At 40.4% G+C, this 26,398-nt stretch overlaps 1 protein-coding gene across 8 annotated transcripts in view; it reads left to right on the top strand.

Annotated features, from left to right (window-relative positions):
* Positions 1–26,398, top strand: part of CADPS (calcium dependent secretion activator) — a 474,621-nt gene that overhangs the window by 104,564 nt on the left and 343,659 nt on the right. For all 8 annotated transcript variants that reach the window (XM_059937688.1, XM_059937691.1, XM_059937689.1 and 5 more), the window contains 2 exons: positions 4,852–4,965; positions 15,619–15,951. In XM_059937688.1, coding sequence (XP_059793671.1) covers positions 4,852–4,965; positions 15,619–15,951 — 447 coding nt within the window. The remainder of the gene's footprint in view (positions 1–4,851; positions 4,966–15,618; positions 15,952–26,398) is intronic.

Here is a 26,398-nt window from a genome sequence, read left to right as displayed (position 1 = left end):
TTTACAGGTAAAAAATGCTGAGGTGTCCAGAGGTTAGTCATTTGCCTAGTGAGACACAGCTAGTGAGTTGACTAAACGGACACTATGCTTGTTAAATTAGTGGTGAGAAAAGTAGTGAATATGGATGGGCAGGTGTCAAGCCCAGATGCAAACATAGCTCTGCTATGATAATCCGTGCCCCTAATTCTCCTGCTTGAAACTTGGGGTATCCAGGGAAGTGGGGTATGTTTTGTGGGGCTTCATGATGTGAGTTCTCTGAACTCAACTGAAATGAATGTTCCTGGAGGCCTTCTCTTTTTGAGTCTTTTTTTTTTTTAAACCATCCCATTTGTGGTAATTTTTTTAAAATTTTAATTTTATATCATAATGTAGTTAATTTACAATGTTGGGTTAGTTTCAGGTGTACAGCAAAGTGATTCAGTTATGCATATACATATATCTATTTTTCAAATTTCGTTTTGTGAGTTTTATAGTCTGTAATCTCTCTCCTCTGAAACCCTAAACCATACTTTTGTTTGTTTTTGGTATGCTGATACCCCAGTGCCTCGCCCTGGCCAGTGAGTTGAGAGGTCGAATGTATTTTGTTGACCTCAGGGCCTGGGGCAGGACCAGGCAGGGGCTAGGTGCTCTGTAAATATTTCTTAAATAAGTGAACACTAGGCTTATTTAGCAGAAGGTTAGAGTGATAATGGATTTGGCCTGGGTCAGCAATCTTTATCCTTCAGATGGTGTGCACCTTATTTTATTTCAATTACTTAAACACTTAAGGCAAAAGCACGGTTTTTGGGTCTCCCTTCCCTCTCTTGCCCTATCACCCCACTCCATCCCACCCCCCAAATCATGCAGAGTTAGTATGAATCCAGACTTGGAAGGAATTCTGAGCAGGAAATTCTGTGAGATGCCTTTGGTGGTGCTATGCTGTAAAGGTTTGAGACTTAAATCCGCCTGCATAAAAGAAATTCATGTGATGATGTCATTTTTATGAGCAAATCAACCGCTGCCTGATATTTCAGTGTAAATGATTTCAAGCACATACAAAATAACTATGATTTTCTGTATAACTCCGCTGATAACCAACATCGTTGGGTCAGAACAGGAAAGCTTAAGTGGCTTAGAAGTGAGTTCATTCCATGCGCTAGGCCCACGCTGTACAGTATGGTAGCTACTAGCCACATGTGGTACTGAAAAGTTGCAATGGGGTTATTCTGAATTGAGATGTACTTTAAGTGTAAAGTACATTAGAGTTAAAGACACAGTGTAAAAAAAGAATGTAAAATATTTCATTAATAATTTCTCTAATGATTACATGTCAACGTGATATTATCTTGACATGTTGGGTCTAACAAAGTATATGAACATTCATTTCACCTGCTTTTTACTTTTTTAAATGTGACTAGGAAATGTAAATTTACTAGAAAATGTAAAATTACACTGACATTGGGCAGTGGTGCTCTAGAACAAAACAAATATGAATGTGATACAAAATTAACCCCTCTACATCTGCCCCCAAATTCACTATTCCCCACTTCTCCCAAAGTGCAAAAATTAGCTAAAGCACCCCAACTTTCATCTATGTCTGTTCTCAGAAGTCTGTTGTGATTCATTTCCTGATGGAGTTACAGCTCATGTGAGGCTTCAGTCTCCTATAGCTTGAAGCTTTATTTTCTACTAGCAAGACTTACATTGACTCTAACGATGCAAACACTCTAAATGAATATACAAACTCAATTTTAAAGAACTCATGTCACTGAATAGCTATAACTATCCCAAGGTAGTGAATAATAAGGATTATCATCATTTTTCAGGTGAGAAAACTGAGGCTAGGATAACATTCATTTATTTAAACCCGGCGCTATTCCAGAAAGGCTTTTAAGTCTGTGGCCAATTCTGAGAACCTAAGTGGCTTTTCTAAGATGACACAATGGTCGATAGAACTGAGCCTGGAATGATCTTCTTCCTCTTTCTACTAGAGCAGCAGTTCTCACAGTGTCCCATTGTCAATTAGGAAGTGTGACTTTGCATAAATAATGGTTAAAAGAGTAAAGTTTTTAGCTGACTTTGTTTTTAGATAAATTAGAACTGATGAAAGGATATTCAAAAATAATTTGTCTTCCATACACTTCATTCATTCATTCATTCATTTAACATGAATGCTTGCCATGTATTAAAGCACTAAGTTGGCCCTGGGGAAACATCAAAGAACAAAATAGCAAGGAAAGGCAGATCATCTAACAAATTTGACCATAACTAACAAGTAGTTAGAATAAATGATGTGCCCTGGAATGACTTAGCAGGAAGATGTAGGCTAGGGTTTGGGAAGGGCTTCATAAGTTAGCACTGCTCATGCTGAGACTGAAGGACAGTGGGACACAGCCAGATAAAGGATGGAGGAGGGAGAATAAATAGGAATCTTTCAGGAATGCTTTCCTACGTGGGGAAGAAAGGCGGGCTTGATGAGGCAGGGAATTACACATAACCTACTGCCCAAATTATCTATGCCACATCCTGGAAGTGTATCTTGGACCTAAATATCACCTTTCATGTGATCATGAATGTAACAACAGTAAAGTTTGAAAACTTTACTGGCAGTATATTGTCATGCTGCACTTAGCAGGGTATTTTCCCCCAAGCTTTATTGAGATATTATTGAAATATAACATATATAAGTTTAAGATGTCTGATGTGACAATTTGATACATGTATATATTGTGAAATCTTACCACAATAAGGTTAGTTAACACTTCCATCCCCTCACATAATTACCGTTTTTCTCTTATGGTAACAGCATGTAAGATTACTCTCTTCACAACTTTCAAGTACTTAATAGAGTATTGTTAATTATAGTCACTATGCTATACATATTAGATGCCCAGAACTTACTCATCTTGTAGCTGGAAGTTTGCACCCTTGGACCCCATTTCCCCTACCCCTCAACCCCCAGTAACAATTATGCTAGTCTCTCTTTTTATGAGTTCAGATTTTTTAGATTCCTCATTATAAGTGAGAACGTACAGTATTTATCTTTGTCTGTCTGACTTATTTCACTTAGCATAATGCCCTCAAGGTCCATACGTGTTGTTGTAAAAGGCAGGATTTCCTTTTTTATGTCTGAATAATATTCCAACATGTGTGTCTGTGTGTGTGTCTCTGTGTATATAATAATCCAATGTGTGCATGTTATATATATGTATACCTGTGTATATATGTGTTTGTGTATTTATATGTGTGTGTACATATGTGTATATATATACACACGTGTGTGTGTATACATACATATATCACATTTTCTTTATCCATTCATCCATTGATGGGCAGGTAGGTTGTTTCCATGTTCTGGCTATTGTAAATAATACTGCAATGAACATGGGAGTGTAGCTATCTCTTCAAGATAGTGACTTCCTTTCCTTGGGATGTATACCTAGAAGTGGGATTGCTGGATCTTATGGTAGTTCTATTTTTAATTTTTTGAGGAACCACAGTGGCTGCACCAATTTACATTACTACCAGCAGTTCATGGGGTTCCCTTTTCTCAACACCTTTGCCAATACCTGTATCTTGTTTTTTTGATGATAGCTACTCTGGCAGGTGTGAGGTGATAGCTCATTTTGGTTTTGATTGGCATTTCCCTCAAAATTAGTAAAATTGAGCACCTTTTCATGTACTTGCTGGCCATTTGTATGCCTTCTTTGAAAAATTGTCTATTCCAGTCCTCTGCACTTTTTTATTCTTTTTTTTTTTTCTATTGAGGTATATGAGTTCCTTACGTACTTTGGATATTAACCCCTTATCAGGTAGATGGTTTGCAAATATTTTCTCCTATTCCATAGGTTGCATTTTCATTTTGCTGACTGTTTCTTTTGCTATGTGGAAGCTTTTGAGTTTGATGTAGTCCCACCTGTTTATTTTTGCTTTTATTCCTTGTGCTTTTGGTGTCATATCCAAAAAATCACTGCCAGGACCAATGTCAAGGAGCTTTTACCCTACGTTTTCCTCTAGTAGTCTTAAAGTTTCTGGTCTTAAATCAAGGTATTTAACCTATTTTGAATTAGTTTTTGTGAGTGGTGTAAGATAGGAGTGCAGTTTCGTTCTTATGCACGTGAATATCCGGTTTTCCAACATTATTTATTGAAGAGACTATCCTTTCCCCATTGAGTATTCTGAGCTCCCTTGTCAAATATTTGTTGGCCATATATACGTGGGTTAATTTCTGGGTTCTCAATTTTGTTCCATTAATCTACGTGTCCATTTTTATGTCCGTACCTTACTGTTTTGTTTATTATATCTTTGTAAAGCAGAATATTTCAGACCACCTGAGGGGCCTGTGCAATGGTGTGTTGAAAAAACCATCTCCAAAAAAAACAAAAACAAAACAAAAAACCAAACAAAAGAATCCCAACCCTGATTTGTAGCATTTGCCAATTTCCATGGTGTAAACACTCCCACCTTGGCTGATGTCTAGCTTCCAATAAAAAAATCATTGAATGCAAAATTGGGAAGAAATGTGTGGTAGCACCACATTTTATATCATTTCCACCATACAAATACATAGATGTAAGTGACCTCAAAAACTCAGATAATAACAAATGTGATAAAATAACCAGGAAGCATTGAATGTTGAGTGTGTCTTACCCTTGTTTTCAATATAGTTTAGCTATAATTTATATTAATTTTTAGTAATGGCTTTGTTTAACAGCTGCCTCACAGAATTCCCGCGAATATAATAATCAGCTCCCACACGCCTGTATAAGCCGGCTCTAGCACGTCAATGGGCCTGGCGTCTTCAACGTAAAGTAACCGTGATCCTTGTCTAGAGAAATTCCTCACCGTCCCCTACTTCTCTGTTTCTTACAGATCAGCAAACAGCAGCTGCAGACAGTCAAGGACCGGTTTCAGGCTTTTCTCAATGGGGAAACCCAAATCGTGGCTGACGAAGCCTTTATGAATGCTGTCCAGAGTTACTACGAGGTAAGATGAACCGGGCAGAAGAATGCCAAGACTGCTTGAGCCTGAAGCTCAGGGTTTCTGAACTACTGGTCAGTGAGAATAGCAGCCTTGGCCTTCTACAGGGCCATCCCTCCTGAGGCCAAGGGGTTGGTGATTGGTTACAATTTAAAGGAAAACAGCATTTTGTTCGGTGGGGTATGGGGGGAGTGGGGAACAAAGGCTATGTTTGCCAACTGATTGTTATAACAGGCAGAGTGGTGAGTGCTTTATGTACCATTTCTTGTTTCATCTTGACAACAGTCTTTGAGTTAGGTCCTGCTATTATTCCCATTTTACTGATGAAGGGACTGAGGCTCAGAGAAGTTAGGTTAATTACTCAAGGTCACACAGCTGTTAAAATGCCACAAGCTAAGACTTGAACTGACTTGGAAGCATTTTCCCACCACTTACCCACTTTCTAAAGGACGGTAACACCTCCAAAGGATGTTGCTTCTCTAGCTTCCTTGTTCTTTCCATTAAAATGGTGCTCTGAGTTCTTTTCTGCAAGTTAGAACAGCATCCAAAATGCAGTACTGTTCTCAGGTGGAAACCTATAAGTGAGAAAATATTTCCTGAGTATATACCATAAGTGAATTTTCACCTCTAGACTTCAGAGGTTTATTTATCAGTAAAGTGAAGTTGGAATTCCACTAGTATTTTAAATTTTGTAGTTATTCTTTCAAAATGTGCACATTTGCTATCGTTTGTACGTCATTAATGAAGAGAACATGCCGTATCTTCCTATTGGTAATGTTTACCTCACATACATATCATTTGGTCTTTGAAAGACATTTAACTTTATATTAATCTATTTTCATCTGAACCAGATATTCTCTGTATTTGGAATCCTGTGCCCCAAATGTCTTACCTATTGTCAAGGCTAGATTAAAACCATTAGAAACCAACCCCTAAGCATTAAAAAACTGATGGAATCCTGCCATATGCAATTCAACCTAATAACAATAAATTGTGAAGTAGGTGTTAGGAAACCCAACAAACTTCTGATTTTTCCCCCATGGGATTGCTTTGCTGATTTTCTTCCTTCTTTTCTTTTTTCAATTATTAGGTAGAAAATTATTTTAAAACAAAAACATAGGTGCTCCCACTTTGCTGATGCTCCAAGTACATGCTTCTTCTGCCCATTGGGTGCTCCATTTCTCAGTAGATGCTTTAAAAATGTTATTTGATTGATTCGGTAAAACTCTCCTTCCTATTGCTACAGCACTTGACTCCTTCTTTCATGGGGAGAGTGGAGCAAGATTGCAATGAGATCTTGTGAAAATATTATTGATTGGTTTGCTAATTAGCCCTTAATAGTAAACAGCCTTTGTCTCTGTGATGTTTGCTGGGTCCATCCACAGACTCATCTTGCACACCGTTTCCTCAATGAAATTTCTATTTGGATCTGTTTTAGACATCTGGTTTGTTTTCATATGTGTCAAATTTAAACATTTTTTCATTTTACAAGTAGTATTAATGATTGCCAATAAGGGTCGAACTTGGTGCTTTATCTGATGTGACACATTTTTCGGCTGGATTTAAGGGAGAGTGGAAATGAGGTTTGCAATCACAGTGGTGGTGTGGTAGTGAATAACCTAAATATATTTAAGAAAAGTTCTGTTTAGAAACCGCCAGGGAATGAAATTAATTTTTCCCCCTTTTGTCAAAATCCGAAAACCAGTTGAGACCAGGTAGTTCCTTATCAATGGTTCTCCATGTTTAGAGTCATTCACCAGTTTGTAAACTTGTAGATTGCAGATCTTAATGAGAAGGCTCATTTGACTAATGATATAAATTACAAGGAAGTGCCACTTCTGTCTATTAATTAAATTTGAAAATTAATAGTCATCAACTTGCTAATGAGTCTCTGGAAATTACCACGACATCTATAGTGATCCTGATATTTTCCTCTACGTGGCTAGTTTATTTGAAAGAGCTTCCTTTAAGTCTGGTGAGGATACAGACATTAAGAAATTACTGAATATTTAATATTAAGATCTGAGTAACAGGAAATAATGTGGGGTATTAATTATTTACCGTATTCATTAGCAAAGCTTTAGAGAGTCTTAAGATTCACGTTTCCTGGGAAGCCTAATCCTCTGAAACAGAGGTCCCCAGTCAAGGGATCAGGATTAATCCTTCCCTGGGGAGCGCTCCAGGTTGATTACCCATCCCTTTCTCTCTCTCCCTCTACTCTTGGGCAGTGGAGAAGCTCGTGTCTCTTTCTCTGCCCTCCTCTGGGATGCAGTTGTTTCCCTGTCAGTATCTGTCCCAGGCAGGACTCTTTGGATTACAAGTACAGACACCTAGGTCAAACTGGCTTAAGCCAAAAATGAGATTTGTTTGCCCAAGCAGCTTAAAAGTCCAGAGATAGATCTGGCTTTAGCTGGATCGATGTGGCTGGATCCAGAGACTCCAGAGATGCCAGCAGGGTGGGTATCTTTCCCCCCACACCTCGGCTTTGTTCTTCCCTGGTTGGCTGCATTCTTGGGCAGGTTCTTTCTATATGGACAACACTGGAAGTTCCCATCCTACCAGCTTAGCAACTCCAGGGGCAAAGAGAGTACTTCTTTGCTGAGAGTCCCAGCAAAAGGCCCCAGGTGACTTGGTTGGACCAACATGGGCCCTGTGTCCATTCTTGAACTAATCACTATCGATGAGGGGTGACGTAGACCCAGGACAGATACCACCGCTGGAGCCAGAGTGCAGGCTCGGTCGTACTGGAACTGTTTGTGTTGAAAATGGCCTGGTTTCCCATCAAGGAATTGGGCGTGCTTTTGAACAGAAGAAGGGGGAATGTGTGTTCAACAGGCAAAACCAACAGATACTCTCCTTCTAAATTCTCAGCCCCCACCCCTCACACACACACACACACACACACGGGCACGCACACACATACTCCACTCCACTGTTTGTATAAACACTGACACATCCCAATTTACCAGTGAAAATGACAATTTTAAAAAAACCAACCTTTTTCTCCAGAAACTGACTATAGTCAGTTACTATAGATTACTATAGTCAGTTACTAAAGTCAGTTTCAGGCAATGGCATTGTTTTGCTAAGACAATAATGGTTTGTCAACTTGCTAGAGTAGTAAAGAGTAATTTTTTAAAACTAAAGGGAGTGGGGAGCCACTGTCCTTCTGCCATCTGTGCCCACCCACATCCAGCCCAGTCTGACCCCAGCTGGCCAGCACTCCTTGCAAGCTGGTCTCCAGGATAGAGGGAGACCAAGGTTCCCTATGGCTCTCGCGAGCGTGCAGGTTTATTTTGTCCTTCCAGGGTGGCCCTGATTGGCAAAGCAGATCAAGCAGAGCAGGAGATTAATCCTTTAATCTCTTTCATTGTGGCTTTGAGGGTGGGCACTGAGATGGATGCTCTGAGATCTGGCCCAGCAACTTTATCCTGTTTTCACAGCCATGGTTCTAAGCCATCAGAGAGCCCACCCTTTTCTCCAGCGCCCCCTCATCTTTTCTAACTCTCAGCTCTTTTAAGACAAATTGTGAAACATAAGCCCTCCCACCCTCCATCCTCACCTCCCTCCCCATCTCCCTGCTTAATTTTGGTTCCTTCACATGCTGGCCCCGACATCATAGAAAAAAGGTGGATGGAAAGGTCTTACAGAACCTTCCTCACTGAGATCCTGCCAGGAAGGAAACATGGGGAGATATGGTGGGAAGAGGGAGTGTAGAATAAGAGAGAAGACATACCAACACTCATTTTAGAACAGGACAGACGATATCTGGTCTTCCGCCAGTGCCACTGTTATGACTGAGTTTTGTTTCGTTTTGGTTTTAGCTGATCTTCTCTAACAAAGCCCCAGTTAGTTTTTGTCAAACTAGATTTGAATGGTGTATCAGACACCGTTCTTCGGTTGCTAGCAAAAGAAACTGACTGTGGCTGAATTAAGCCCTAATAATAACAGCAACAACTGTTGTTTTGTTATTAAAGGAAATAACCAACCTAAAGAAAAGATGGAAACCAGGACAGCTTAGCCTCAGAAAGCCGGGTAGCAGGATTTAATGCACACGCCATCACTGGTATGAATCTACTCCAATCCCATTCCATTCTTAGGCCTCCCCACTCTGAATCTGAACCCCAGAAGGGGAAGTCTGATTGTCAATCACAGGACCTTGTCCTTCCTTTGCAAGGCCCTGTGATTGACAGTCCCACTAAAACCGTGTGCAGTGACAAAGGTGTTTTCAGACCGAGGTGCTGTCATCAGAAGGGGATGGACGGTTGGCAGGCAAAAACTGCAGGTGTTCTCTGCACAGGGTGACAAACGTTCGTGTGTCTTTATGACTGACCTTATTTTAACCTAAGAAAAGTAGATGTCAGGTCACACCTGGCTATTTTTCTAAAATAAAGCTACACATTTTCCAATAAGCAAAACCACTAAAATTCCTCAGTGGCCTTGAAACAGATATATCCCTAGGAAAAGAGTAACTAGCCATTCTAAAGGCATTCATTCTTGTGAAAAAAGCCAGGCAAGGAAGGAGGGGGCAGAGGGCCAGGTGGTTAAGAGGATGCGTTAAGTGTCCGTAAGATGTGGAGTTGAACTCCATTTCTGCTGCACACGGGCTGTGGGACCTCAGCTTCTTCATCTGTAGTAGGATCTTGCTTGCATAATTGTTGTCAAGATTAAATTACACACACACACACACACACACACACACACTCAGACACACAACCTCCCTGTAAATCTAGCAACTGGAAAGTGCTGTTATGAATATATTAAGGTTAGAGGGGAAGAGTGGTGGTGTAGTGCCCACGTGCTGTATAGAAATAAATGAGTGGGACTTCCCTGGTGGCACAGTGGATAAGACTCTGCACTCCCAATGCAGGGGGCCTGGGTTCGATCCCTGGTCAGGGAACTAGATCCCACATGCATGCTGCAACTAAGAGTTCGCATGCCACAACTAAGGAGCCCATGTGCCGCAACTAAGGAGGCTGCTGGCCACAACTAAGACCCAGTGCAACCAAATAAATAAATAATAAATATTAAGAAAAAAAAGAGAAAGAAATGATAGAGGAGAGTTGAAAGTTATGGAATCAATCCACTCACTAGTTTGGGGCCTGGACATTGGGTGTGGAAGATACAAGGTCAAGGCAGGGCAAAAGGGCATAGAAAGGGGAAAGGGAACTACTTTTGTTCCTAATCTACCACCACGTACCACAGCTCATGGCCCCAGATGTGCTTCCTAAGTTTGCCCAGGATAACCTTACTTTCTGGTGAATAATAACGTTAAGATCCAAAGATGTTTTTTATTTTAGAAATTAACATGCACCTTGCCTCAGTGAAGGTAAAATTTCTCATTTTTCCATGTAGAAAGGGGTGTTTTAAATGACTGTGAAAGTCAAACATGCCAAATATAAAAATAGACAATGTAGGGAAAAATGTAAATGAAATGGTTAAGAAGAATACGTGTAATCCCATGATCCTAGACAACCACTATTATATTTTGGCATATATCTTTCTAGGTATTTTTTGATGTGTCTATACACATAAAGATAGCTCCTTGATTTCCATGTTAAGATGGAAAATAACTAAAAAATATTAATAACCCGCTTGTTTCATTTCACAGTTGTTTTCTATCTTCTTACGACTTCTGCAAAAGTCACACATATGATATACTCTCATCAGTAAAAAGTGTTATTACCTGTGATGTTCTCAGTCAAGGGTTATGCTCCTATGCCCCAACCCCACTTCACCCCTACCATTGGAAGTCTCTGGTTTAACAGCATATCATGGACATCTTTTGCGGGTTTTTTTTTTATTGGAGTTTAGTTGATTTACAATGTTGTATTAGCTTCAGGTGTACAGCAGAGTGAATCAGTTATACATATACATATATCCACTCTTTTTTAGATTCTTTTCCCATATAGGTCATTACAGAGTATTGAGTAGAGTTCCCTGTGCTATACAGTAGGTCCTTATTAGTTATCTATTGTATATACAGTAGCGTGTATATGTCAATCCCAATCTCCCAATTTATCCCCACCCCATACCCCCTGGTAACCATAAGCTCATGGACATCTTTTTTTTTTTTAATTAATTTATTTATTATTTTTGGCTGTGTTGGGTCTTCGTTTCTGTGCGAGGGCTTTCTCTAGTTGCGGCAAGCGGGGGCCACTCTTCATCGCGGTGCGCGGGCCTCTCACTATCACGGCCTCTCTTGTTGCGGAGCACAGGTTCCAGACACACAGGCTCAGTAGTTGTGGCTCACGGGCCCAGCCGCTCCGCGGCATGTGGGATCCTCCCAGACCAGGGCTCGAACCCGTGTCCCCTGCACTAGCAGGCAGACTGTCAACCACTGCGCCACCAGGGAAGCCCCTCATGGACATCTTTTGATGCTGATGAAAAAGAAAGTTATCTTTTTAATGGCTTCAGGATACTCTATTTAAAAATAACAGGTAACTTTTATTACATTCTTGTAGTAGAGCACCATGCTCACCGATTGACATTCATTGTCTCATTGAATCTTCACTCAAATCCTACACGGGAGGGTGATTGTGATTCCCATTTGAAAGATGATAAGACTGAAGCCCAGAAAGATGAAGCAATTTGCTCAGCTGGCAAAGCTAGCACCTGGTGGAACCAGGATTTGATCCCAGGTCATCTGACACTAAAGCCCACTGCTCCCATTATGTGTGTGCCATTCATCAGTAAAATTCATTAGTAACCTGGTTGTTGTAGGTTTTTTAAATCTTATTTACTCTAGCATCTAGGTATTTTTCTCATTTATGTTGAAATGATATGCTTTTGTAGAGCAGGAAAGGATCCATCTTGTGTTCTCAGCCTGTCTGTAAAGAAGCAGGAGCTGGGTCAGCTTTACCCTGTATCGTCTACAATCATCAATTACCGATGTGCTTGTGTGTTTCTAAAACAACCTTGAGGTTGCTTGGCTCTGGCGATGCAGCAAAGGACTGATGGATGGCGTTAAGTCGCTGAATTGACTGCCCTTCCCCATTCCGTATTTATTTGTTTATCTGCCCTCTCCCATCATGACCCACCTGTCTGGGAGTTGGCGGAGGGGTGGATTTATGGATGTGCTGCATAAGGCTATGCCTGGAGTTGAAGCCTCTCGCAACAGCTACCAAAAAATGAAACGGAAAACAAAACCCAAAATACCAGGTAGAGCTCGCGGTACAAATGAGTTTCAGGGGTCGTTTTAGAGACACGCAAGCATGTCACTGGCCCCACTTCCCTTCTGACAGACTGAGAAGCCAAGACAGATGATGTGCCTGGAAAATGAGTTTTCCGCTACCGCCCTCTCTCCCCGTGGCGGTCTTGCTGCCTTTTGGCACTTGGCTGTCACCTCGATGTTCCGCCTCCTTCCTCTATGCTCTTGACAGTCCACTCATCTCCTTTCGTTCTGGGGCCTGGCAGTCATGTCCTACCTGTGGACAGAGGGAGCCTTCCAGTTTTCAGAGTCCTTTCAGTTTGATCCTCACCAAAGAAGGCTGGCTGGGTGGACCCCATGTGATGGCAAAGGAGAGAGTGGTTCATAGAAGTTAAGTGACTTATCTAAAGCTATCTACTAGTAGTTCAACAAATATTTATGGAGTGGTTACTGTGTACAAAGGAAGGGACTGTGGGAAACAGATAATGTGCTCTGGGTCCAGGGGTCACCAGTTATGGATGCCATCTGGGACCAACGTGCCAATACCCTCATTTCTTACTCCCTGTTGTCAGGTCCCATGGAAAAATGTAGCGTCAGTCAATCATTTTAAGAGACCAGTATATTGTGCTTGTTGGTTTCTCCTTTACCTCCGTTTCCCCCATCCAGATATAATCTCCATAGGGTCTCTGCTTTGAGATGTCTGCTTTGTTCGTGTCGTTCATTCACTGATTCTCTCATTCAACATAGCACCAGCTATGTGCCAGGCACTGTCTTAGGCGCTCAGAAGAAATAATAGGAAAGAAGCAGCTACAATTCCTGCCTTCCTGGGACTTACAGTCTAGCTAGAGCCTCAGATATTAACTAAATAGTCACAGAGACAAATGACAAATGGCAGCTGTGGAAGGGCTTTGGGAGAAAGGAATATGGTGCTGAGAGCTTATAACGGGGGCCTGCTCCAGGTGTGTGGGACACTGATATGGACAAATGGGAGGAGAGTATGGCTTCATCATTGATTGAATGTTTTTTAAGTCACCTCTGATAGTCGTTAGTGCTGACAACAAAGAATTAACCCCTTTGCGTCCCTACCACCATCATCACTCACCTGTGCTCATAAGGTGTCTCTCCGCTGGCCTCTTGCCTATTCTCTTGTCCCTCTTCAGGTCTGTTTTCCACATTAAAGCCAGGGAATGTAAACTTGATTGTGTCATGTCCCAGCTTAAAGCCTTCAATGGCTTCCCAGTGCCCTTCAGATGGAAACTAATGTTCTTAATGGGGCCTCCCATGCCCTTGGCCATCTGGCCCCTTCTGCCCCTCTTACACTGGTCATTCTCCTACCCCTCACTGCCACAGCCATACTGGCTTCTCCTTATTTTCTCAGCTGCTCAGTGTGTTTGCACATATTGTTCCTTCTTTCAGTCTTTTCCTACCCATCTTTCACATTTCATGTCTCCTCGAGGAAGGCTTTCCTAACTGCCTATTGGAATATATTCCTGGCTACGGGTACCCATGAACCTGTGTATTTTCCCTTGGTTAGCACTTGTCCCAGATTGTAATGATATTTGTATGGGATGATTAGGACGATGTCATGGAGGCATGAGGGCTGGATCAGCATCTGTTTTGCTCCCCACTGTAACCCTGGCACCTGGCATGTGCCTTCCCCCAGTGAGTGTCCAAAGAAAGGGTGAATGGGCTCATGAAGAAGAGTATAAACATTACAGCTGAAAAGACAAGCTCAAACTTTTATAGTTCAGCTCCCTCAGTGTACAGAAAAGAAATTAGAGGATCAGAGAAAGGAGGTAACTTACCCAAGGTCACACAGCAAGTTAGTGGCAGAGCTGGCCTGGGATCATGGTTTACAAGTCTTGTCACAATGTTATACTGCCTCTCCAGAAACTTCCTCTTTTGCTTCACAACTTTGATGTTCTTTGAGATCTAGACCTATAGCTGAGACACAGTGTGTTACATGGAGAAACTACCCACATTAAGCATTACAGATTTTCCGGTGAATTCCTAGCTTATTAAAGCTCGTAAGGCCTGAGGATTCATTTGAAACTTTTTCTTTCTATAATTGATTTTTAAATGAACTCTTAAGGTTTCAACTGAGTACCAGTTCCCAGGCACAGTGGAGCTGGCCATGGCCTCTAGTCTGTGAAGCAAACCCTCAGCCCCGCTTCTCTCTAATTTAGTTCATTCAATTGACAATAAATGGAGCCCATCTTTCTAACATCTCTCCTCCCCAAGGAAGGCTTTGTGATGAAGCAGAAGGCAATGAGATGCCCCTCAAGCAACTGCCTACCAAAGGCATCCCCTGAAATCTGACAGGGGAGTGAACATTTCTTCTGCCTCTAGAAGGCTATTTATGCACCTACTGAAGTATGACCAGGACACAGCTCAGAAGTGTCAGATGTTTCCTCTTTGTGAATGGGAAGCAGCGGCTTCACTGCCTTGTTTGACACCCTAGAACTGTATAGCTTGTATAAGCTCCCGAATGGTGGGCACTGGGGTGAAAGCAAACTATTCTTAATGGCTGCTTCATCCCAGGACCCAGGCAGCACCAGCAAAGCAACCAGGGGTTCTCCCACCAGGCAGGTGAGACCCGTAGGAAAGGGAGGAACCAGGGTGAAGTCAAAAGACCATGTGTTTAGAGTCAGCCAGTTTGAGTTACCAAGAGCAAGTCCCTTCCCCCCTCTGGAGTCTTGGTTTTTCCTTCTACAAAATGGATCGAGTGTAATGCCTTGTCATTCACTCTCAGAGCGCCAGGCTCCCCTCTAGAGATGGATGATATTTGGGGGAACAAGAAAGGCACAGTCCTTGCCCACGTGGAGTTTACATTTGGGGAGGGGAGACAGACATTAAATACATATTTACCTAATCCTTGTTCAATTCTAATTGTGATGAGTATCACTGAGAGACTAAAATGAGACGTAAATAGTGGACTATGTACTATGTAAAGTGCTGTGTGCCAGACATCATGCCAGATACTTTACATATAAAAATAATAACCACAACAACTTATATGGCATTAATATGAGCCACTTTTTAAAGTGCTCATCATATATTGACTCATTTAATCCTCATTTAAAAACACTTGTGCTGTAGAAACTACTGTTGTCCCCATTTTACAGATGAGAAAACTGAGGTACAAAGAGGTTAATTTGCCAAAAGAAATACGGCCACTAAGTGGCAGAGGAAGGCCCCAGGCTGTGTGAGCAATTGAGTCTCTACACTGTATGCTGCCTCTCAGGATATGACTGTCTCATTTCATCCTTTCCACAACCTAGTAAATACCATTGTTATTCCCATTTTCCAGATTTGGACACGAAGGCAAACCATGTAAAGGCCCTCTCTCAGTTCCCACAGCTAGGAGGTTGCGGGGCAGGATGCGATCCACACTGGTGCCTCCCGGGAGGCTCGTGAGGGGGTCCGCCCAGGCCCAGCCGCCAGCCTCACAGGGAGCGTGTGACTGCCGGACGGCTTCCTGATGTCTGTCCTGCCTTGCTCTTGCTCAGGTGTTCCTGAAGAGCGACCGCGTGGCCCGCATGGTGCAGAGTGGAGGCTGCTCCGCCAACGACTCGCGGGAGGTCTTCAAGAAGCACATCGAGAAGAGGGTGCGCAGCCTGCCCGAGATCGACGGCCTCAGCAAGGAGACCGTGCTGAGCTCCTGGATGGCCAAGTTTGATGCCATTTACCGCGGGGAGGAGGACCCCAGGAAGCAGCAGGCCCGGATGACGGCCAGCGCAGCTTCCGAGCTCATTCTGAGCAAAGAGCAACTCTACGAGATGTTCCAGAACATTCTTGGGATCAAGAAGTTCGAACATCAGCTCCTGTACAATGCCTGTCAGGTAAGGTGTCTGTCACCTGGGCCCAGAGCTGTGAGTAAAGCAGGGCCACATGATGATTTCTGTGTGCCCTAGGCATCGTTGCTTTCAACGCAACGATGTGCATTTCTTGATTAAAAAAAAATTTTTTTTATTACATTTTATAGCTGCATTGGTAAAAGTTGAATATAATCCAGGCTAGAATATATTCAGGTTTTTCTTCTGATTTTTAAAAGAAATTTAAATGTTTTGTGAGCTCCTAAAAATCTCATGGACCCTGGGTATTGTGTGTATTGTGTCTAAGGGGTCAATTGGCCCATGTGTGGAAAGTGCCAGAAGATCAAAATGATGTTTTGTTTTTTTTTTAAAGATTGTGTGCCTTTAAAATAGGTGGTATTTATTTAGGTGGTATTTGAAGGGCTTGTACTTCCTCAGCTGGGGAGACAGTTGGACTTAGCACCTGGTCATCAAGTGAAATTATTTAAAACAGAAAGCTTCCAGAACATGAGTTTGTCATACACATATGTTAGTCACATCATAAATTTCTGAGTGGATCTGAGATGGCTAGCTGAGGCTCCACTTGGGCCCACCCCAAAAATGAACTTACATTTTCTCTGGATCAGAGTTTGGAGAGGTGAAGTACCCTAGATCTTCATTGTCTGTGACCCTTTCCCTGTTACATTTCTTTATTCACCCACTGTTTATTATGTGCCTACTTTGCAGTCTTTGCAGATTTTATTGAATGTTGCTTGGGAGCACTTTTAAAAGGCACATTTGCAGCCCACAGCCCTAGATTCCAGTTCTGCATGCTCAGGGTAGGGCCCAGGAATCTGCATTTTAAACAAGGGCCTCCCTTCCTGGTAATTTTGCTGCCCTTTGCCTTTTAAGAACCATTATAAAAATTCAGCTGTGCCCTGGTTTCCCTGCACCAACTCTGCCCCTGAAGTTGGTAAAATGAAGACACTGTAGTATATTGGCTAAGAGTTGTTCCTTGCTCAGAATCCAGCAGACCTAGGTAAATCTTAATATGACCCCTCACTAGCTTTGAGGCCGTGGGAGTTAGTTAACCTCCCCACATATGAACTTGGGATGCAACTGTTATGAGAATTCATGTGTATAAAGCCCAGAGTAACGTGGGGCACTTTATAAATGGTAGCAGTTAAAGTATATTATAGTCTACTGGAAGAGGCAAAAAAGTCAACAGACAACATCAGAACAGTGCCATAAATGTTTTTTTTGTTTTTTAATTTTTAATGTTTTAAAATTTATATTGGAGTATAGTTGATTTACAATGTTGTGTTACTTTCTGCTGTACGGCCCAGTGAATCAGTTATACATATACATATATCCACTCTTTTTTAGAATCTTTTCCCATATAGGTCATTACAGAGTATTGAGTTCCCTGTGCTATACAGTGGTCCTGATTAGTTATCTATTTTATATATAGTAGTGGGTATTTGTCAATCCCAATCTCCCAATTTATCCCCCCCCGCCCTTCCCCCTTGGTAACCATAAGTTTGTTTTCTATGTCTGTAACTCTATTTCTGTTTTGTAAGTAAGTTCATTTGTATCCTTTTTTTTAGATTCCACATGTAAGTGATATCATATGATATTTGTCTTTCTCTGTCTGACTTATCTTCACTTAGAATGAGAATCTCTAGGTCCATCCATGTTGCTGCAAATGGCATTATTTCATTCTTTCTTATGGTTGATTAATATTCCACTGTATATAAGTAAATGTTTAACATAAGAACTACAGGATTTTGAGGCTTCATTATTCCTGCCTCCATAGCTACCCCCTAATTCAAGACACCCGCATCTTTTACCTGGATGACCAGTGTCTACCCAACTGGTAACCCTGCCTCCCTTCTTGCCCCATGATAATGCACCCATCACACACCAACTCAAGTGATCTTTTAAAATTGTAAATTGGAGCATGACATTTCTGTGCCTATAACCTTCCAGGGGCATCCCATCACCCCTAGAATGATATTCCAACTCGTCACTATGGCTTGAGGAAGAACAGGAATCAGCCCCGATCATACCACTTTCCCTGCGTGCTTACTCACTGCCCTTCTTTCTGTTTCCCCAACACATCAGATTGGTTCTGGGCCTTTGCATTTCCTCTTCCCTCAATTTAGAATGCTCTTTTGCCAAGACCTTTGCATGACTGGCACAGCTTAAATGTCAGCTTCTCCAAGAGGTTTTCCAAGACCACCCCATCTAAAGTTCCCCCTTGCCACACACCTCATCAAATCATTCTCTTTCCCATTCCCCTGTCCTATTTTTATCAAAGCCTTTACCACTATTTTCCATTTCTTGTTCATCTGTTTTTACCTGTTTATTATCTGTCTCACCATCCCCGCCCATCCTTCACCAAAATGTTGGCCTCATCAGGGTGGCAATTCATCTCTGCCTTATTTGCTAATATTTCCAATGCATGAAACAATTCTTGGCACAAAGTAGGTGTTCAGTAAATGCCTAGTGAATTAATAAATGGATGATGGCAGTTTGTTTTACCTGGTTAGTAGGGTCTTATCAACCATTGTAGCTGACCCAGAAATTTCTGGATGTTTTACTAAATAGGAATCTGTTTAGCATTTCATAATATAATATATACATTACATTCAAAGGAATTCCTGACACCCTACTTTCTTCTCAGCCCACTTCAATTCAGAGCACTTATTGCCTACCTGAAGGTAGAGAGTTTCTGTGATGGGCCGAGAAGTATTTTGAAATTCTCAAATAAGTCTCCATATGAAATTAAATTTAATTGTTCTTTTTAATTAAAATGGTACTGCATCCCATGTGGCACTTGTAGAATAGGGTAAACAGGTGGCATTACCATCTATCACCACCATCTTCTCTACCATAAGAAGATGGGTTGTCATAGCTTCAAAAAGATTGAAAATCACCCACCTGGGTGATAAGTAATACTCAAAATTACAGAGTTAGTCAAGTGTTCCTAAACCTGCTAGGCATAAAGTGATTCTAGGAATTCATTTTTCTTCTTATTGCAGCAGCTAGCTTATCATGCAAATATTCTGTTCTTGCTCAGACATCAGCGTCATTGGAAAGTCTATTGCTATGCCATTCTTACCTTGATGGCTTTGAACTTGTTGAATAGGGTTAAGAGGCAGCACCTTATTTTGCTCTTTTCTCATAAAAAATGAATTAATTCGACGCATATTTTCAACATCTGTTCTATGAGTTAGAAAAAATATAATAAAAGAATCATGTCCTCTCTCCCCAAAATAATGATTGTCCCCTTAGTTAAAAGAGAATTATAAGAAATATAAAGGGAAGTACTTCTTGGGACAGGAATACTTAAGGCATTTCTTATTATATTTTATACTCACACCTACATCTGATTATTACTTCAGTGGTTCAACTCAGTAGAAATTAGGACAAAGAGCATATGAAAAAGAAAAAGAAACACAAATTAATTATAAATATATGATTATTTTTAACTTCCATGTCTTTAGTCATCTGAGTTATATAATTGTATTGACAAATACCAGAAGTATTTTAAAAGAAATATAACATTGGTAATAATAATACATTACAAATGTTATAGAATTGGGTATTCTCATAATTTACTGGTGGAATAATTTATTATGGTAAACTTTCTGTAGAATAATCTGTTAATTTGCAGCAAAAGCCTTTATAATGGGCAAACCATTTAACCTGGCAGCTCTCCCTCTAGGAATTTGTTATAAGGAGATACTTAGAGATGTGTACAAGAGTATTAAGTCCAAAGATGTTCATTGCAGCATTTTGTATGACAGTGAAAAAATGGAAGCAACTTTAATTCCCAGCAGTATGAGATTAACTACCTAGATTTTGATTTAACTGTATGAGAGAATAGCCTTCAGCCAGTAAAATAGCTGAAGAAGAAAGCTTACCACATGGGCAAATGTTCATGACATATTTCTAAGTGGAAAATCAGGCTATGAACCAGTGTGAAGACATAATCCCACTTTTATGGAAAAAGTACTGGATGGGTAAAAAATAAAATCTTCACTATGCTTATCTTTAGGGATAGCATTATGGTTGATTTTCATGGTTTTCATTTGTGCTTTTTGGCGTTTCCAAATTTTCTGCCTTAAGCACATAGGTATTTTGTAAATAGAAACAAATAGCAAAAATCTCAACAAAGAAACTATCAAAACAATGGGATAAGCAGAAAATTATCTTCAGCATTGTATTCTAGACTTCAGCCATTAGTATACCACCTTGATGATTTTTGCCATTTCCAAGTACTACCTGTGTGATTATTTATTTAATATTCCTAATTAAGCCAACTCCTAACTCACTTTTTAAGCCTATCTTTATTCTTAGAAGTAATATACGTGAAATCACAGCTTTGGTGTACTAGATCTTTTTAAACAATAGGCATTAAAGTGAAACATAACCATTAAAATAGAAGCTCTTCGCTAGTCTGCCTCTTACATCATTTCACGCCACCAGTGATACAGGAGACATGGCTATGGTGACCAGGGCCTTGAAATACTGACGCTGGTGGGATAGATCCCTCTCACGCCATGCCTGAAAACAGTCCCAGACTGACGAGAACAGATTTCACCTGAAGTCTGTACTTCTCAAACCCTGCAATCAGGTTTCAGAAGTCATAGATTTACTCACTTGCTTTCTCCGAGATTACACTCAGCTCTGCAGAATTCGATCCACTCGTAGGGGCAAAGATACAGAACTGAAAATCGTATGACTTACGTTCACACCCTGCTTGTATTGGTTTTTGTTTTGTTTTATATTTTCTGGTCCTTCTCCTTACAAGACAGAGCAGTCATAGGTGCTTCCAAATCCAGAAATATGCGTGGTTCCTTGTATGCGTATTGCATTTTAGGGGAAAGTGTAATCTGATTTCTGGTGCAGCTTTGTGATGGTTCCTATGATCTCTCTATGAGGTGCTGCTAGGAACTGCAGTTTTTATCTCAAATGAGAAATGATGTTTAACAAAGAGTGATTATATCACTTCGCATATCGGCTGTCTGTTATAACATGAACCATGTCTATCAATCCATTTTTTAAAAAGGAAGCTTAATAAATGTCTCCATATTTACTCATAGAATTTTTAAAAGTAGATTGTGTTTATTTGAGATTGCATGGGTCTGTCTCTTAGAAGAGTTTGCTCATACTCAACACAATGATTGTAAAATCATTGGAAACCCTTATTATGAAATCAGTGTTGTTTTTATTTTCCTAAACTCTTGAGAGGAAGCAGTCAGTTATGTAGCTATTTGAGCATTTGAGTTAAATTCTAAACCTAACTCAAAAAATGTAGGATAACCTCTTTGAGAATGGGTGTTATCATCTGAGAAATGAGACTAATATAGACCTGCTTTCCATTTTCATAAAATGCAAAGATGATAATGATGTATTTTAAAAGTTTAAAGAATGCAAAGCACTGTTTTTCCTCATTCCTTTAGTAACCTCCACATCTGGAGTTGACTTAATGACCAGTTAGGTGTACCAGCTGTCTGCAACTTCCTACCCACCCCTCTTCTTAATTTTATGAGTTATCCTTAATTGCTTTGTTCTGAAATGCATGGGCATTTCCCCTTGAAAAACACCTCTGAGATGTTTTCATTTTCATATATTTTAAAATGAAGATAAATCCTTCTTAGGGAAGCAACCCAGCTAATTTTCAAGGGGATATGGATGAGTACAAGCTAAGAAAGTTACTTGTTTCTTCATGTTTCAGTTCTGCTTTTTGAGAACAGCATTTCTGGTCGTGCCCTTGGTGATCTCACCTGTAGCTCCTGGAAACATCAGTAGTATGACCCTAACCTTCTCCTCAGACATCATTTGTGTCTCCTGGGCAGCAGGGATAACATACACACTCTAACTAATTGAAGATGACAGGATTCTCTCCATTTATCTTCTCTCAATTTCTAGAGGTTTTTCACATAATCCAGAAGACTTGACTGGAGGCACATGCAATATAATTTCCCAATCTCTAAACATCTTTGCATTTTCAATATTAAATTTCCCACCATTACTGAACTACTAACTTTCTTAACATTTCCTTTCCTATCCTCCAATCCGTCCTTGATGTGGCCTTTGATGATGTGGTTATCTTATTACAGGGCTCTCTTCCTTGGACTTGATTAACCCTTGGCAGCTTTTCAGTTTATTAGACTCTGAGGAGAAACCTCAAATTATCAGCTTTCAGCTGTGACCCAGATTACTGGGTTGTATCTACACCTCATTACAGGGTCTTTCATCTCTATAGAAGTGCATATCTTTTTCCTAATCCAGAAGTTTCCAGAAGATCTGTTGTCTCAGAATTTGCTTCATGGCCAGGCTGTATTTCTTAGTCACTTTTCTTGGCCCTCTGGCACCAATACAGTTCTTTGTACCTAATGGTCTTTCAATAAATATCTATTGAAGAAGTGTTTTAAAATCTGAGGGGGTGGACATGGCAGTCTAGTATTAAACACTTCTATTTAACAATGTACTTTCATTATTCATAAATTCATTCATTTAACAGATGTTTTAAGTACCTGCTGTGCACTAACCACCACATGTCAGATACTTGGATAAAGCCTAAACTTTACTGTTTTCTCATAGACAAGCCCACGTTCTACCTCCTGGCTGTCTTCCTTCTTGCTCACCACAAAACAACTCCCAATGACTTTTATAGCTTTTGCCTGCTCAGAGTATTGTATTTGTTTTCATTGTATTGCTATGTAAAAATTACCACAAACTTAGTGGCTTAAGAGAATACCCATGTATTATCTCACAGTTTTCATAGATCAGAAGTCTAGCATTACTTAGCTGGGTTCTCTGCTCAGGGACTCATAAGGCTGGAATTCAGGATCTGACTGGGCTGTGTTCTCATCTGTAGGCTCAACAGGGAAGGATCCATTTCCCTGATCCCTCATCTTGTTGATGCATCTCATATCCTTGCAGCTGTAGGAATCTTCCAAGCCAGCAACAGAGAGAGAGAGAACATCTCTGGTGCTTCAAGTCTCTGATTTCTAGACCCTCTTTTAAAAGAGGGTCTTAATCACCTGATTAAGTTGGCCCTGTCCCGGATAATCATCCTTTTCTATTAAAGTCAACCGACTAAGGACTTAAATTACATCTGCAAAATCTCTTCGCTCTTGTCATATATTATCGATTAGAAGCGACTCATAAGAGTCGCCCACCCTCAAGGGGAGGTGAATAGGGTGTGACTCACTGGGGATCATCCTAGGGTTTTGGCCACAAGTGCTTTTCCCCCATCCCAGTGTTCTTCTTAGAACTCCTTCCAGTATCAATTTAAATGTAACCTTTTAAGAGAAGCCCTCCCTTATCATTCTGCCTAAAATTGGATTCTCCTTGTTTTGGGTTTTTTTTTTTTTCTGTAACAGTCCTTGTTTATTACCATCATAGAACTTCACACAGTCTGAAATTACCTTGCATACTATTCGTTCTCTTATTGTCTGTCTCCCCCTCTTGATTATCTCTTTAAGAGCAAGGACCATGTCTGTTGCATTCACCACTATGCGGCCAATACTTATCACAATCCTAGGCACACAATAGATGTTCAGCTAAATACTGACTAAATTAGTAAATGCAGAGGCCAAGGCATTAATGGTCTCCTGAGGCTTAAATGCCCACATTCCACAAAGGTGTGTGTTTGGTTGTTTGTTTCTCTTGAGTCAAAGTGCAGCAATGGAGCAGGCATGTCAATCTGAGACCTAAATCAACCTGCTGATTCTCTTATTTTATAGTGTGGATTTCACCTGAGGTTCACGGTATGTCTCTAGCCATAAACTTTCCCTCTGGTCACAGCCTGTCTCTCGCATCACAAGGTTGGAGGAAGAGGTACAGAAATTAAATCTTGTCTTTCCAGAGTCACGTGCTGCCTCTAACAGTCATTAGATATTTGATGGACTGCTGGTTTTCAGTGGCTTTGCTTGCCAGATGTACTTTAATTTCAGCATTCTTGAAATAAGGAACGAGATCAAGATGTATCCACCACATGAACATGTTCTACTCTGTTAGCAGGAGCAAAATTAGAGGGCATTAAAGATGTGGAGGGCACAGGGCCAGAGAGCAATATTTAATTTCCCAGAGCAACAATTTTCTGATGACCCCATCATGACTTTTCATCTTACTTCTCTATCAGTTTTTCCTAGAACACATGGCCAGATATTTCTGTCTAACTGTACCTGCTATTATGGAGAGACAGACTGCAATGAAAAGTTGAAATTGAGAGGCAGTGGGAATTGGGTATTTTCTATGCAGGCTTCGAAACTGCTGTAGACATTTTAGAAAGCTCTTCACTTTGTTGCCAAAATGGAATTATAAATATACTCTTTTATTCAAAGTCCTTTTATAAGCATTGAACCACAAAATTGTAATCAGAGGTGTACTTTCAGAAAAGGACATACAGAAATAGTATTTTCTGCTTTTGCCACTGCTCACCCGATGATGGAAGCTATTATAAACCATCTAACACAGCTATGCACAGGGAGATATCTGACAAGCCTTCTGACATACTTCACCAACCCAGACTCCTCATGACCATTATTTGAATTTACCTTCTTCTTCTTCTTCAATGATTCAGACCTACAATTAGCAGAAACTTGGGTAATAGAGGGTAGTGCACTGATTAATTTTTGTTGTTAACCTCTTTTGTTTTAACCCTTTCTGAAAGTGTGCATAAAATATCATAGCTCTCTTTCCTGCCCAGCTTGTGAGTGATTCTGCATGTCTTTCATGGTGGACTTTTATTCAGGGGAGGCCTCCCACCTATGTCCTGACCTCCAGTTTGAATAGTAATAATGCCTACCAGATATGAAGCCTTGACCACGTGCCAGGCACTAAGCCTAGTACTTTACATATATTATCATATTTAATCCTCATAATAAGCCTGTAAGCTAGATAATTTTACCCACATTTTAATAAGCAACCTAAAAAAGAGAGAGAGAAAGAAGGTAAACAGTTTTTCCAAGGTCAAGCAGCCAGTCAGCATCAAAATCAGGATTTGAACTCAAGGTTATACGACTTTAAAATCATCTCTTTCACATAATTGCTGAAAAGAGTGGCAATTTTCCATCGATACAGAAGGTTCTGGTGAGTAAGTAGTAAGTTTATTGGTCCTACCTGTATTCTAGGAAGACAGGTATGTGTGTGTTGTACTCAATCTTTTAGGAGTCTCTTTTTATATAGCCTGTTTTTTTTTTTCAGGTTTTTTTTTAATATCTTTATTGGAGTATAATTGCTTTACAATGTTGTGTTAGTTTCTGCTGTAAAACAAAGTGAATCAGCTATACGTATACATATATCCCCATATCTTTAACTTCATTCGAAACAATTCTGTTAGATTGTTTTGACAGCTGACATATCAGTGTGCATTTTAAAAAAGACATCACAATTGGTGAATTTTTGTGTAGCCATTTTAATATTGAAGATGGAAGAAAAAAAGCAACATTATCAGCATATTATGCTTTATTATTTCAAGAAAGGTAAAAACGCAACCGAAACGCACAAAAAGATGTGTGCAGTGTATGGAGAAGGTGCTGTGACTGATTGAACATGTCAAAAGTGGTTTGCAAAGTTTCGTGCTGGAGATTTCTTGCTGGATGATGCTCCACGGTCGGGTAGACCGGTTGAAGTTGATAGCGATCAAATCAAGACACTAATTGAGAACAATCAACGTTATACCACACGGGAGATAGCCCACCTACTCAAAATATCCAAATCACGTGTCGAAAATCATTTGCACCAGCTTGGTTATGTGAATCGCTTTGATGTTTGGGTTCCCCATAAGTTAAGTGAAAAAAAACCTTCTTGACTGTATTTCTGCATGCAGTTCTCTTCTTAAACGTAATGAAAACGTTCCGTTTTTAAAACAAGTTGTGACAGGTGATGAAAAGTGGATACTGTACAATAATGTGGAACAGAAGAGATCGTGGGGCAAGTGAAATGAACCACCACCAACCACACCGAAGGCAGGTCTTCATCCAAAGAAGGTGATGCTGTGTATATGGTGGGATTGGAGGGGAATCCTCTATGATGAGCTTTTTCCAGAAAACCAAATGATTAATTCCGAGTACTGCTCCCAATTAGACCAACTGAAAGCAGCACTCACGAAGAGCGTCCAGAATGAGTCAACAGAAAATGCATTATCTTCCATCAGGATAATACAACACCGCATGTTTCTTTAATGACCAGGCAAAAACTGTTACAGCTTGGCTGGGATGTTCTGATTCATCCGCCTTATTTACCAGAAATTACACCTTCAGATTTCCATTTATTTAGGTCTTTACAAACTTCTCTTAATGGAAAAAAATTCAATTCCCTGGAAGACTGTAAAAGGCACCTGGAACAGTTCTTTGCTCAAGAAGATAAAAAGTTTTGTGAAGATGGAATTATGAAGTTGCCTGAAAAATGACAGAAGGTAGTGGAACAAAAGGGTGAATACATTGTTCAATAAAGTTCTTGGTGAAAATGAAAA

This window comes from Balaenoptera ricei, chromosome 11, assembly GCF_028023285.1.
Source record: "Balaenoptera ricei isolate mBalRic1 chromosome 11, mBalRic1.hap2, whole genome shotgun sequence".
In the NCBI taxonomy this organism is placed as follows: domain Eukaryota; kingdom Metazoa; phylum Chordata; class Mammalia; order Artiodactyla; family Balaenopteridae; genus Balaenoptera; species Balaenoptera ricei.
This window is presented reverse-complemented; position numbering and strand designations above follow the sequence as displayed.